The sequence below is a fragment of the Manis pentadactyla genome, chromosome 7 (assembly GCF_030020395.1).
Source record: "Manis pentadactyla isolate mManPen7 chromosome 7, mManPen7.hap1, whole genome shotgun sequence".
In the NCBI taxonomy this organism is placed as follows: Eukaryota; Metazoa; Chordata; class Mammalia; order Pholidota; family Manidae; genus Manis; species Manis pentadactyla.
The window spans coordinates 4135260-4149823 of NC_080025.1; the positions used below are offsets into that span (position 1 = coordinate 4135260).

The 14564-nt window shown below is 37.0% G+C and overlaps 1 protein-coding gene across 2 annotated transcripts in view; it reads right to left on the reverse strand.

Moving 5' to 3' along the window:
* Window positions 1-14564, reverse strand: part of GPM6A (glycoprotein M6A) — a 241051-nt gene that overhangs the window by 16905 nt on the left and 209582 nt on the right. For both annotated transcript variants that reach the window (XM_036894333.2, XM_036894331.2), the window contains exon 3: window positions 5629-5785. In XM_036894333.2, coding sequence (XP_036750228.1) covers window positions 5629-5785 — 157 coding nt within the window. The remainder of the gene's footprint in view (window positions 1-5628; window positions 5786-14564) is intronic.

A 14564-nucleotide genomic window follows, 5' to 3' on the forward strand; every position in this document is an offset into this window, starting at 1 on the left:
CATTTAAATATCCCACACTAAATATGACTTTAAAAATAAACCAAAGTATAGGGAGCTCTTTGACTTAGCAAAACTTAAAATTATTTTGATAATTTAATAATGTAAATATTAAATAAATTAATAATTTCAAATGATTTGATTATAATGGGATTAAATTATACCTATAAATTAAATTTGTATTAAAGGTAATTACATTAAAATTAAATTTGGAAATGTAATATAAACATTTACATTATATGATTATAAATAAATTAATAATTTAAGAACCATTTAATAATTATTTGTTTTAATTTATTCCAAAGGCCAGGTATGGACAGAAGTAACCTATTTATGTTGCATATGAACAACACTGAATTTTAATTTCTAGCAGCTCTGACCCTGTTTATAGGAAGGAGGGAAGGATGGGTCTGGCCGAAATCAAGGTATATAAAGTCATCTCATTGCCTTTTCTTATTTCAGCCATTGTTTAATATAATACTCATACAGATTAAAACGCTGACCATTTCTTTCTAATTCACAAAGAAAAAAACATTTCATTAAAATTTCCTTGGCTTGGTTTAGATTAATTAACTCATTGATCTTGGATAGTAAAAACTGTCATCAAATGATAGGGATTGGGTGCCAGGTTCATAATTGATATCCAGCACGTCTTATTATCACATCAGTATTTTAGTACCGTTTCATCAGAACATGCAAATGACTGTCACAGTGAGCATCTTCTTGTTCTCACTCAAAATACATTTGTTGAGGGCCTACTATATGTTAACATTTAAATTCAACAAAATTGCCATGAATTATTTCTTAGTGGCTTAAAAATTTATAAAACAATATGAACTTATTGTTTTGATCTCACCCTGGATGTTCTTGTAATTGTTAGAAACTGGGTAGGGAGACTCAACAGAACTGCAGGAGGCGAGATTTTGAAGTCTTTGGAAGAAGCCTAAAACAGGTGACCGCTCCTTGAACAGCCACTGCGATCAGTGTGTATTTAAGTGGAAATGACTTGGGAAAGGTAATTGCTTTTTTGATTTGTAATCCTATAAATTCAGAACGTGATATCTAAGAAAACCATTTTGTTGCGCTATCCTCCAAACCCCAGATCAAGAGCCTCTTGTCTACTCATCAATTCATCAATAGTTGAAATGTCCTAAGTGTCAGCCATGTGCACTGTATGAGGCCTTGGGTATCTGCTGGTCAGCAACGCCTCTGCGTCAGGCTTCAGCCACCTGCTCTGTGTGAACCCTGTGCTGCCTGTGTTCATCGATACGCTCAGCATGTGCGTCCTTGTGTACGAGTCTCCTGAATATTCCAACTAGTCTTGGGGGTCCCAGGGGCAGGGCCACTGTCCCACTTATCTTGTCTCTTTTCACATCAACAGCACCTACATGGCACCTCAATCTTTGTCACAGATCCTAGGAAAACTGAGCCAAAAGGATTTTTCTTTTTCAAGTGAAAACAGAATTCAAATACAATAAAACTATATTAAAAATAAAAGCATTAATGGCCTAGTAGAATACATTCTTTTCCAGCAAATACCACTCTGGAGGAACTTTATTTAGTGAAAGCTATTTTAACATCAGTGACATAAATGTCAGAAATGGTCTTTTGGTCAAGGGTTCCCACATAATAATACTGGGCTTAGTAATTCCTTGAACTTTTGATTTTTATATCCTTTATATACATAGTTTTCCCATGAAGCAATTTGAAAACATAAGCAATCGTAGTTCATCTCAAAATGAGGAAAGGAGACGAAGAAATGGAGTCTCAAAAATTTGGTGAAGCATGATGTCTTTTTTAAAAGGCAAACCAGAAAAAAATATATTATCTCGTGCTTTTTTTCCAAAAGCAAATATAAAAATAAATGTTTTGCATTCAGATTATTCCGAGCATAGTAGGCATAAAGATCCTGGTTGTAAAAGAGTGATATCCATTGGTTAATCAATATGTTAAAGACCATTTGTAATCCATTCATCCCCAGGCTAGTGGCCTATTTAAATTATAACTATTGCATGTATGGAATATTTGACATATGAAAATCAATGGGACCAATTTTTAAAATTGTATCTCTATTTGCACATAAAATCGAGGTTACTCACAGTAGCAGCAGCTACAGTGAGGGAATGTCCTGGTGTTTTGTAAAGTGCGTTCATTGCACAGCAACAATCAATAAGCGGGGACCTAATGAACATTTCCTGTTAGTATTGCTGGGCTTATTATTAAAACTCTGTGTTAGGTTATGAAAATGAACTGTGAGTTATGATGCTGACTAGATTTGAAGGGAATTACATAGAGTACCTCCTATAGATAGTGTCTAATATGTTGCGATCAAAATCTATAAACATCTGAGGCTAACAAGAAAAGGTATCTAAAAATAAATATTAGAATATGCTTCTTCTGTACAAGGGGGCTAACAATAGTAACTGCTTAAGCTTGTTTAAACATCGTGTGTGGCATACTGTCACTGCGGTGAGGTGCACCGTTATGAGTTGAATTGTGTTCCCCCAAAATTCATTTGAAGAAGACCTGATCCCCAGTAGCTCAGAGCATGACGTTATTTGGATAGAGGGTTTTTACAGAGGTATGAGATTAAAAATGAGTTCACCAGGGTGGCCCCCAGTCCCATATAAGTTGTGCCCTTCAGAAAGGGAAATCTGAGCAGAGACCAGAGACATGCACAGAAGGATGGATTCTCTGAACTGAAGGCGGTGATAAACTTGGAACCAAAGATTGCCAGCAACCCATCAGGGACCAGAGAAGATTCTCCCTCACGGCCTCAGAAGGACCCGACCTTGCTGGCCCCTTGATCTTGGACATCCAGCTTCCAGACTGTGAGAAAGTTTATTTTCATTGTTTAAGTCCCTTATTTTGTGGTGCTTTATTTTGGCAGCCTTTGCAAATGAATAGTTTTGAATGGTTTTATTGTTTTATTTAACCATCAGGGCAGGTAGATTAACGGAAAATAAATGTATTAATGTCTACAGAGAGTTTACATTTAGAATCCTATTACTTCAAAACTGTTGGGCTTAAACATCTAAAATGTCAGAACAAGCACAGATAAATTCACCATATTGGTGTCATAATAGTAAAGGGAAATTTTTAGAAATAAGAGAACTTTGTAGTGGTGACACAAAAAATATCCCAAGATTTCAAAACGAGAGACAGCAAATGGCTCCCAGGTTGCAATTGGATAAATGTATTTTTGGTTTAAAATTTAATGGAGAAGAAATTCAAAGGAAAAAATATTTCTATATTTACTCAATTTAATAAGTTCATGTTAAAGGTATTGAATAACAATGTATCTGACTTGTATTTAACTTGATGCCATTTAATATTTAATTTGAATAAATTTCATAAGTTGAAATATTTTAGTAACTTTTCACACCATGTCTTAATAAACTAGTTAATAATGGTTTTCACTCCCAAAGGTTAATACTGTGCTTTTGTGTTTTAGGCGCTTCATATTCAGGGTTTTGAATGCTAGCATTTAAACTTGTGAAATGAACTTGAATTGGTCTTGATGCTTCCTTCGTGAGAGGAAACAGGTAATGCTGATCAAGTTATGCTTTCAAGAATATTCATTAAGAATAGAGAATATTGATTAGCATCATCTATTCAGTGATCTAATGCTGCTTTAAAATTAATTGTATGTGTGCTGATGTTGATTCAGTTAATTACCACTTTATATACAGCACAGAGAAACAAGGATAGGATAACAAGTATCTTTTCATACTAATTTTGGAAGTTTTTCATACATGGATATTGCAAAAAAAAACTGATGGTACTTTTTAATATTATTCGGTATTCCAAATAGAAAGGCATTGACATGGCTTCAAGGGGGCATTTTTAAAGATGAGGAAGACTGATAGAAAGGCTAACGGGAACTCATGGAACATAAAGTAGACTGTAACATGCAGTCTACCTACAAATTGAACCGAAAGCAGAATGGAAATAGGAAAGAAAGGAAGTTAAGTGGCAGGAGAAGGTGATGAATAAACTTTCTTTTTTTTCCCCCCTGATGCCCTCTGGGCACATGAGCTGCAAGCAGGCTGAGCAAGCTGGAAGTGCGGTGGGAGAGGGTTCAGGGCCGCAGTGCAGCGGACCTTCAGCTCCCTTCCTGGCGGGCGTGCCGGAGAGCCCACCAGCCGGGGCCTCGTCCACTGCACGGGGCTTGTGCAGGATGCACGGAAGCAGCTTGGGCTCTGCCCCGGTTCTGTGCACCCCCGGGGAAAGAGGGGCACTGAGAGAGCAGGTGCAGCTCCTTCTTCCTGTCGGGTGGAACTAGCGACACAATTGTTACCATTATAGAAAAAAGGGGGGTTCATGTTTTTGCTTTAAAAATTCTTATTTGAAATATCTTGGAGATGCTTGAATGGCAAGCAGATCATCACTAACTGTACATAGATGTGTGTTTTCTTCTGTAATTTTTTTTTTTTTTACTTCTACATATGATCCTGTGAAGCAATTTTACAATTATCAAAGAAACAACATGTACACTTCCTGGCAAAAAGGTGCTACCCTGTGTAAAGCTGTGCTTGGACACCGTGCTCTCTACCTACCATTTGACTGGTGCGTTAGACGTGAGGACTCTGAGTCGGAATGAGCTTTACAGATGATCTGAGGCCGTCGTTTTGTACTGTGATCCCGAGGATGTAAGTGTCTGGCTAAGGTTACACAGGGGTGTTATGATGATACTGCTCCAGTGATAATAAAAAGTCTATCCCTGGTTGAATTTACTATACTCTATTGGCAGAATATAAATGAATTTAAAATCAGAACTTGCCTTCTTGAGAAACTGCTTAGGTGTGGTGGACAAATGGCTCACTGAATATTCATTCGAATTTTAGTTTTTTTCCAACCTTTAGCTTATCTTTCTCCAGATCTGTAATTTGATATTATTGACCCTAAAAACTAAAGTATTATAATAAGTACTGGCCCCAAAAAGAAATGATTCTTAGAAGAAATTCTTCTAGATACAACTACAAATAACCACAACATAGGCAAACTATTTTATCAGTTTGCCTGATGCTGTGCAGCACAACAGAACTTGTTACAAGCTGGTAAAGAAAAAAAAGTTTGGTGGTTAACAGGTATTTTTTAATTTTTCTGTAAGATTTAAATAAATTGTATCTTTACTTATGAAGACACCTTATTTAATAAGAAAAAAGATTTAAAACCTAAATTCATGTGATGGTGTCATTCTTATATAAATAGCAAACAGAAACTGCATAATATGATTCTCCCAAAATTTACAGTAAAATACAAAGATGTATTTGAGGAGGAGAGACACATGTATTGTCTATAAATTGCAAGACACATTGTTCTGTTATTCTAAATATTACATGGGAACCCCTAAGCCCTTTGGAAAAAAATGTCATACATCAATTGACAGTTTTGCTGCTTCTAAAACAAAACTAGTTATGTTGCATATGATTTTGGAATTTGAAACTGAATTTTCACATGGCACAATCTTCATTTAGACAGTGATATTAAGATTTAATTAAGATAGCCATCACAGGAAGGAATATTACTCTGCTAAAAATACACTTTAATTCCTGGCAGATAATACAAACACCTGTGTGCTCCTGAAATAAACCCACACCAAACACTGAACACAGACGAGCAACATACCCAGGCGCTCACACATCTGCCGCAAGTGGTGATTTTGAAATCCCCATACAGATCTTTGATGGCACCAGTTGTGAAGAAACCTTCCACCATCAGCAAAATGCCATATACAAAGAACGCAGCTGCGATGCCGTAGATCACGTACTTAAAAATGTCAATCCTGGAGGAGAGAAGACAGAGATTTTTTCCAATGACTCTTCATGGCTGATCTGCAGCAATTTATTCTCTCATGGTCATGGTTGCTTTGGAATGAGAGCATCAAATATTTACATTCATAACGGAGACTGGATTTAAAAACATTTTCGCTTTACATGCCTAATGTTTGTGCACACATTTTGTTTTGGTCCTTCCAGTATCTGTTGACCAGGGCTTCTCCCTCTCACCCCTCCCTGGTTCACATCAAAGTAGTCTTGGATAAGTAGTGTATCACATTTCTGAAGGAGTTTGCTTAAATCATCATGGAAGTTCTCTATGACAAAGTATCAAATATGTATACACTACTGAGTTTTTAAAACATATTTAAAAAGGAAGAAAGCTTTATACTTAATGATGCATTTGTTTTTGAGAAAATGACAACTTCATACTTTTGTTACTAGTCAATTGTAATTGTGTTTCATTTCACACTGTAAGCCATCGCTAATATTTTCTGCTGATGATAATGTCAATAATGAAAAAAACGATGGGTTTATAGATCAGTTGTACCCTTGACAATTAAGCCTTTAGGCAGAATGGCTATAGACATTATATGGGATTGAACCAGAGCCACGTCAGAACATAAATCCACAGAGGAATGGGAAGGTAGCCTCCTTTCTCACAATTGAGCGCCCCTGTATTTAAGGGGGAGAAGCACATGTACTGTCTGTAAATTGCAGATGGATTTCTGTTATTTTAGATATTGTTTGGGAACCCCAAAGCACTTTGGAAAGAAAAAATCATACTCCGTTTTGCTGCCTGTAGAAACAAAACTAGTGGTATGTGGAGTGTGGAGAGGTGAGTGTATTGGCTAAAGCTCTGTTCCAGCAATCTGGATACCATTTGTGAGACAATTGCTTTTTATTTTCACACTGTCAAGCCTGTTTTTTTTCTCTCCTCTCATTAGAATATGAGTGGAGTGGATGGGTGGCAGCAAACGATGGCCTGGTCCTGTCGACATGAGACAAGGCAGGAATGGGGGAGCCGAAGGTTTGGTCGTGCTGATGGAGACTTAGAACCTTGGTGCTTCGACAAGATTTTTTAAGGAATAGATACAATAGCATAAGTGAATTTGCTGCATATGGAAAGGGCCAAAGGAACTTTCTAATGTTCATTGTACCACAGCAATTTGTTTAGTGTCTGATACCCACTGTCTGAGAATCTAAATATTGCACCATTCTGTCGAGGACAATGAGGCAGATGACGTGACTTGTGTAAGAGTGTCATGCATGTGAAAGAATCTGAGGATTTCAACTTACGGATCTAATATGACATCATAAGCACTTTGAAGAATTTGGTTTAATGGACATTTCCATAAAATTTTTAGGTTAAAATGACATATTTCCAAGAGTATTTTAATTTTTATTTGGAAATAATTTCAAATTTATAAAAAAAAGTTGCAGAAAATGAGGAGTATGAAGGAAAACTATGTATTCTTTATCTGTGTTACAACATTTTACCTCATTTGCTTGTTTGTGTGGATACTTTTATCTAAATACAAAGAAACTGTACACAGTACAGTTATCAACTTCAGGAAATAGGACATGGATACAATATTTGTGTCAAATCTATGATCTGTATTCTGATTTAGTCATTCGGACTGCCCCAATGATGAGTTCCATAGCATTTCCCCCTCCCAATACAGGGGCCAGTCTGGGGGCTGGCACTGCATTTGTTGGCCGTGTCTCTTAGTGTCTTTTAACCTGGACCACTTCTACAGCCTCACTTTGTCTCTGACATTGTAAAGAAAACAAATCCTCCTGATTCAATAGAATGCTCTTCACTTTGGGTTTGTCTGATGTTTCCTCACGGTTATGTCTGGATTACTCAATCTGGGCTGGAACACCATAAAGGTGATATTCTGTCCATCTGTCCCTCAGCAGTGATGCTAATGTTGGTCATCTAGTCAAGATGACACCTCATTTCTGTTCTGTGTCACTGCTGTTTTTTCCCTTGGTACTAATAAGAAATCTGTGAGGAGACCCTTTTAAGACCATGCAAACACCCTGCTCTCCATCAAAACTTCCCTTTAGTGTTAACATCCATTGATGCATCTTGACTGATGCAATCTTTCTAGCATGTTTACAAAATACTCATTTCCTAACTCCAGTTATCATACCACAGTTATCAATTGGTGCTAGATATTTTGATATATGTCAAAAGTCCTCCCTTCCCCTTGTTTATATTTATTTGTCTGTCTGTTTATCTATTTATTAGTGATACGGACTCATGATGTCTGTTTTTCTTTTCCTAAAAGTGTATAAGCCACTACTATACTGTTATTTGGTGCTCAAAACTGTTCCAGACTTGGCCAATGGGACCCCCTGCAGCTGGCCCCTGCATCCTTGTGACATGTGCCCCTTATTTTTTGTAAAGTACACCTGAATTTCTCACACTGCAGATGCCCCAGGCCAATTGTGTGCATACCTCTCTCAACCTTAAAGTTAGTCACCTCTTTGAGAAGGCTGGTCCTCTTACCGAACAACAGTATTAGAGACAGAAGTCCAGATGCTAGGTGTGCTCACTGCTGCCACGGTGTCCCTGCCTCTTGGTGTTTTCCATGTAACAAGGTAGGACATACATGGATCTATATACACACACATTCATCTATAAGATTATACAAACACACATACATACATACATGTGTCTGTTTACACAAAAGCACATATACATGTGCACATATATCTACATGTCATACACACACACACATTTTAGAAATCTTGGTTTCATAGTGATACTTCCAAATCCTATCAAATCCCAGAGTTCCTTATTGCCTTCCCTCATTCCACCTTTGTATGTCCTTCCTTAATGAGAGTCCTGATTCCCAAGAATATCAGCACATGTATTCTTTTGATTGAAGTTGTTATCAGCATAAAACAGGTTGTTAATTTTAAGATGTTTTAGTAAGCCCCACGGTAACCGCAAAGAAAATACTATAGAAGACACACAAAAGAAAGTAAAAAGGAATCAAAGCATGTCACTTCCAAAAAAATCAATGAAATAGGAAGACAAGGTGACAGGAAGAGAGGGACAAAAATACTACAGGATAGATAGATAACAATGAAAAGAATGGCAATACTAAGTCCTTCCCTATCAATAATAACTTTCAAGATAAATGGATTAAGCTTCCCAATCAAAAGACATAGAGTTACTGAATGGATAAGAATAACAGCAACAAGGTTCAACTACCTGTGGTCTACAAGAGAACCACTTTAGAATAAAAGACACACATAGGCTAGAAATAAAAAGATAAAGAAAGACACCCGGGCAAATGATGCCCTGAAGAGAGGAGGGGTGGTCATACTAACATCCAACAAAACAGACATTATGTAAAAGACGGTCAAAAGAAACGAAGAAAGACATTATATAATGTCAAATGGGCCAACTCAGCAGGAATACGTGACAATTACGGACACACCATATGTGTGAAGCACAATGCAGCTGTTCCCACGAATGAGGAAGAGCTCTGGAGACCGATATGCAGTGATTTCAGAGGGACATACTGATTGATAAAAGCAAAGTGCAAAAGAGCATATGTAGTGTGCTGCCTTTTATGTAAAAAAGAAGGGAAAAGAGGAATATGCATACACACACACACTTGCCTGACACTTCTCTTTTTGTGTAGGTTATCTTTCATATTTATAGATACAGGCGTATCTTTTTGTATACCTTAGATTTTTGGAAGCATGTTAATGTTTGATATGTTCAAAAAATGAAATGAAGTCAATATGGGTGGGACAGGGGACCAAAACATTTAAACAAACTGAAACACATACATAGACAGCCCCACCTCCAACCTCTGCATTTCAAATGAATACCATACTCACAATGAAGGGAAGAAAAAACAAGGAACTAGTCCAAGTAAAGAAGAAACACAGTTTTTGACTATACACTTTCAGGCTTGGGTGTGGTGAGGAGGAATATACAACATCCTGAACTCTTTAAGTACGTCTGATTTTGTAATGCTATGGATGAGCAGTTCTGAAATCATTTTAGATTGATTATGAGATTGAAACTCATGTTACCTATAAAAATGAGTTCTCAACTCACTGAGAGTCAACGATATGTCAACAAAACGCATTATTAACCCTCTGATCATGAAGTCACTGATTTTCTGTCCACAGTAGGATCAAATAGCAAAGAACTGTAAGGAATTCTTTTACTTCACTACTTTTGCTGTCCAAAGTGACAATCCATATTTTCCTATTTCCTAAGGGATTATTGAAAGTGATTAACCTCCTTTCTAAATGTACTTTCAAATTTGACAATGTTTCCATAAACAACTTTATAAGTAATATATGTTTATTGTAGAAAAAATGAAAATAAACCCAGAAAATCCAATTATTCCCTGTCTATCTTCCCAGTTTTTTCCATATGATTTATAATTCATCCCTAAAGTTATAATTATTATATACTACTTTGCCAACTTCATTTTTAGTCATTCTATTATGAATGTTTTTCACTATTATATAATTTTGTCAAGATGCTTTTTAAAGATCATGGCACGTTCCTATCATTTGATGGTATATTTATTTTTACCAGTTCTCTACTTTTGCTCAACGATAGGAAGAAATGCCACTCAGATCCCACCAAAGACATTCATATCTAATCTCCCAAACCTAGATGAATAAGTTATCTTGGAAAATGGGACTTGGGCAAATGTGATTAAATTAATGATTTTGAGATTTGGGGATTATCCGGTGTGTCTGACTGGGCCCAGTATAATCACAAGGGTCCAATAAATGAGCGAGATGCAGGACAGTCAGGGTCAGATTCAGGGAGAAACCTGAAGATGCTACAATGTTGGCTCTGAAGATGGAAGGAGGCCATGAGGCACGGGATGCAGGTGGTGTCTAGAATCTGGAACAGGTGAGAATACGGATTCTCCCCTGCAGCCTCCAGATGGAGTACAATCCTGCCAATACCTTGATTTCAGCCCATTTCAATAAGCCCAGTAAGATCCATTTCAGACTTCCGACCACCAGAACTGTTCAAAAATAATAAATTTTTGTTTGATCAGTGCTTTGAATTTGCTGTAATTTATGACAGCAGAAATAGGAAGCTATTGCACACTATTACAAACAGCACAGGAATAAAGATCACTTTAGATAAATCTTTGCTCACAGGGTAGGTTTTCACCCTTGCATAAACTAGAGAATATTAAGGTGTGTATGGTCAAAATGGTGTCCAGGAAGTTTGTACCAAAATAGGGATGCACTGATAACGAGTATGAGGGCCTACTCTGTCTTTCTTTCCCAAAACCAGGTATTATCATTTAATTTTTCTGTTAAGTTGGTAGTTAAAAAGCAATGGTGTCACTATTTGCCTTCTCTGTGTTACACTGTCTTCCCCATGATTTCCCCACACACCATGTGTGCCAATCATAATGCCCCTTAATCCCCTTTCTCCTCCCTCCCCACCCCTCTCCTTTGGCAACCGCTAGTCCCTTCTTGGAGTCTGTGATTCTGCTGCTGTTTTGTTCCTTCCGTTTTGCTTTGTTGTTATACTCCACAAATGAGGGAAATCGTTTGGTATTTGTCTTTCTCCACCTGGTTTATTTTACTGAGCAGAATACCCTCTAGCTCCATCCATGTTGTTGCAAATGGTAGGATTTGCTTCTTTGCTTATGTGGCATCTTATTACACTGATGGGCAGTGACTGCAATGGGGTTTGGGGGGTGACTTGATAATATGTGTGAATGTAGTAACCACATTGTTTTTCATGTGAAACCTTCCTAAGAGTGTATATCAATAATACCTTCATAAAAAAAAACAATGGTGTCATTTTAATTAATTTTCTTTGTTCAGTAGTGTGGATGAGCATATATGCACAAGCTATTAATCATTTGTACTCTTTAATGACATTTGTTTCTATAGTTGTCCAGTTTTACTATAAGAATTGTATCTCTTTGTTGTTGAATTAATTCTGAATTTATTAAAATTAGCTTATCATGTAAGTGACAAATTTTTTTTTAGTTTTTGCATGCCTTTTAATATTTTTATAATGCCTTAATGAGTAAAATTTAATTTATATTATGTCAACACATATCTTTTCTGTTGTGATCTCTTACATTGCTTATATATTTCTTGCCCCACAACAAGTGAATCTCAATCTTTATTTTCTTCTGATTTCTACAAATTTATTTTTTCTTACATTAAAAAAAAATTCATTGGGAAGTTTTTTGGTAAAAATGTGAAGCAGGGACATCATTGCATAGGTATCTGTAAGCACTTACTCTGGGTCTCTTTTTACCCTTTCTATTCTGGGTGCATTTGGTATATACTAATGTCTGTGTGATACCATATAGAATTAATTACTGTAGCTTCTCCACTCGCCCAGTTCATTCATCTGATGCATGTTAGTAATCAGCTCTTGGGAGTCGTACCTGTTCAGTCTGACATGAATGAGGCTTTGCTAATGTATCTTTCCTATGTCAGTACTTTTAGGAGAAGGAATTTGTCTTGTTCTATTTGTATCCCTCAAGATTAGCATGGTGACTGGCACACAGTTTAACTCATTTCACTGAATGAATGAATTCATTAAAGACAAACAAGGCAAAAGATTAGCTTGAAAAAAAGATTATCTGCCTGTTTGAAAACAAAAACATTATAGAAGTATGATGCATTCAAGATGTTTTAAATTTGTTTCCATACTTGATATTCACAATAACCCAATTAGTGAGGCTGGTACTAACACTCAGATAGCTGGTCTAAAGAATACTAAAGGTCAGTAAGTACATTAGACGGCAGCATCTCAGAACTGGAAGTGTGTTACCAGCCTCGTCTGAATACTTTCTTTGACAGGCAAGTCACTGCATTGCAAGGCAGCCCACAGACTCTTCAGAACACTCCGGTTTTTGGTAAGCTCCTTAAACTGAGCCCAAAAAACTACTCTCCTATAAATTGGGATCCACTGGCCCAAACCTCTCTTTGAACTGTCTAGAACAAAGCAAGTTTCCTTCTACCTGATAACCTTTCAAATATTACTTGAGTGAAGTCATCATGTTCTTACTTAGAAGTATTTTTTTTCTAAAGTCATATTTCTGGGTGTTACACAAGAGAACAGAAATTAGACCTTTGACTTCTAATCCAGTCTGAAACCCACTCAAGGGCTTTGCCTTGGCTGAAAAAGTGATACTAGTCAAACAGTAAGTGGGTAGGAATGTTACGGTAAGTGGGTGTGTTTGGGGACAAATAGACTTCAGGAAGCGTGAAAAAAAAGCATGGGCATTAAAACTGTGATGCAGCTTCAGGAAGAGATCATGATTATCATCACCACTGTCACCATCACGGCCATAAACGGCTGCACAGTGCTCACTGTTCATCAGCTGTGTTATAATTGTTTTAAAATGCTAACTCGTTTCATCCTCATAACAAATGCAGGATGTCGGCAGCATTCCTAAGTCCCTTATACTGATGAGGGACTGAAGCAGGCAGATGAAGTAACTTGTCTGACATAAGTCAGCAGAAAGGGGCAGACACCCCATGAAACACACCAGGGAGTCTGGCCCCAGAACCGGTGCTCTTAGCGGCCACACTGTGTCGTGTCTCTACTCAGTTCCTTGTAGTTTATGTATCTGGTTTTGTTCTTGTGGTGGTGGTTTTATATTAGTTTCATTTTTTTAAAAAAACACTCCTTTGAGGACTACTAGTCTGGCTGAAACACTGCCTAAGGAGGAGCTCACTGTTGATCAGAAGTTAGGAATTCAGTATCATGCTCTAATGTAAGTCCTAGCTAGGACTGAAATTATTTTTGACTCTATAAGACTAATCAATAATCTCAAAACTAATTTGTCTGACCTTTAACCTTCTTTGAAGTAGAAGACTTCAGCAATGTGGTTTGATTGTCAGCCCGCTGGGTCAGAACATAGTTCACACACTGCTGGGATTTTTGTCAGCTTATGAAACCTGGTTTTATCTTGCCATGAATTCCTAGTTTTTTTTCTCTTGTCACTTCCATCCATTAAGCTACTGATGAGTGTTTCCTATGTCATTTACTTCCAAGGAATAAACATGAACTACAAACAGACCTAGAGGTTTACACACATATGAAGTTATTTCAGAGCAAAACCAACATATCTATTCCATCTGAGCTCACTGCCTGCTTTTGATTTAGGGAAACGGGCAAGTATTTTTGTGTGTGCATTATCTAGCAAAATCATTTTTTGTTGAATTGACCTCAAGTCACTGTCATAAGATATTGAAAATAAAATTTATTACTCTAAAAATCAATGGTTCCAGATCCTGGACTCTCACTATAATTTGTTAAAGCCCAAATATGATCCCCATCTACTAAGTTATGGAGGCATATTTGTGAATAACCCTGTCTCTTGATCAGTCCTCAGAAGAGTCATCAGGCAGCCAACTCACTGAACGATTACAGGGGTTTGGAATGTGTGATATCTAATTTTCTATAGTTTCCATATTTCAGGTGCCTATACCGATGTGGTTTGCAGAAGTAAAATATCTGCCCACTCACTCAAAAGACACTTACGGACAAATGAGGCCCAAAGTCAGTAGAAGGAGGGACATACAATTAGAGCAGAAATAAATAAAATCAAGAAGAAAAGAACAATAGAAAGAATCAATGAGAGCAAGAGCTGGTTCTTTGAGAAAATAAACAAAATAGGTAAACCCCTAGCCAGACTTATCAAGAAAAAAAGAGAGTCTATACACATAAACAGAATCAGAAATGAGAGAGGAAAAATCACGACCACAGAAATACAAAGAATTATTAGGGATTACTAT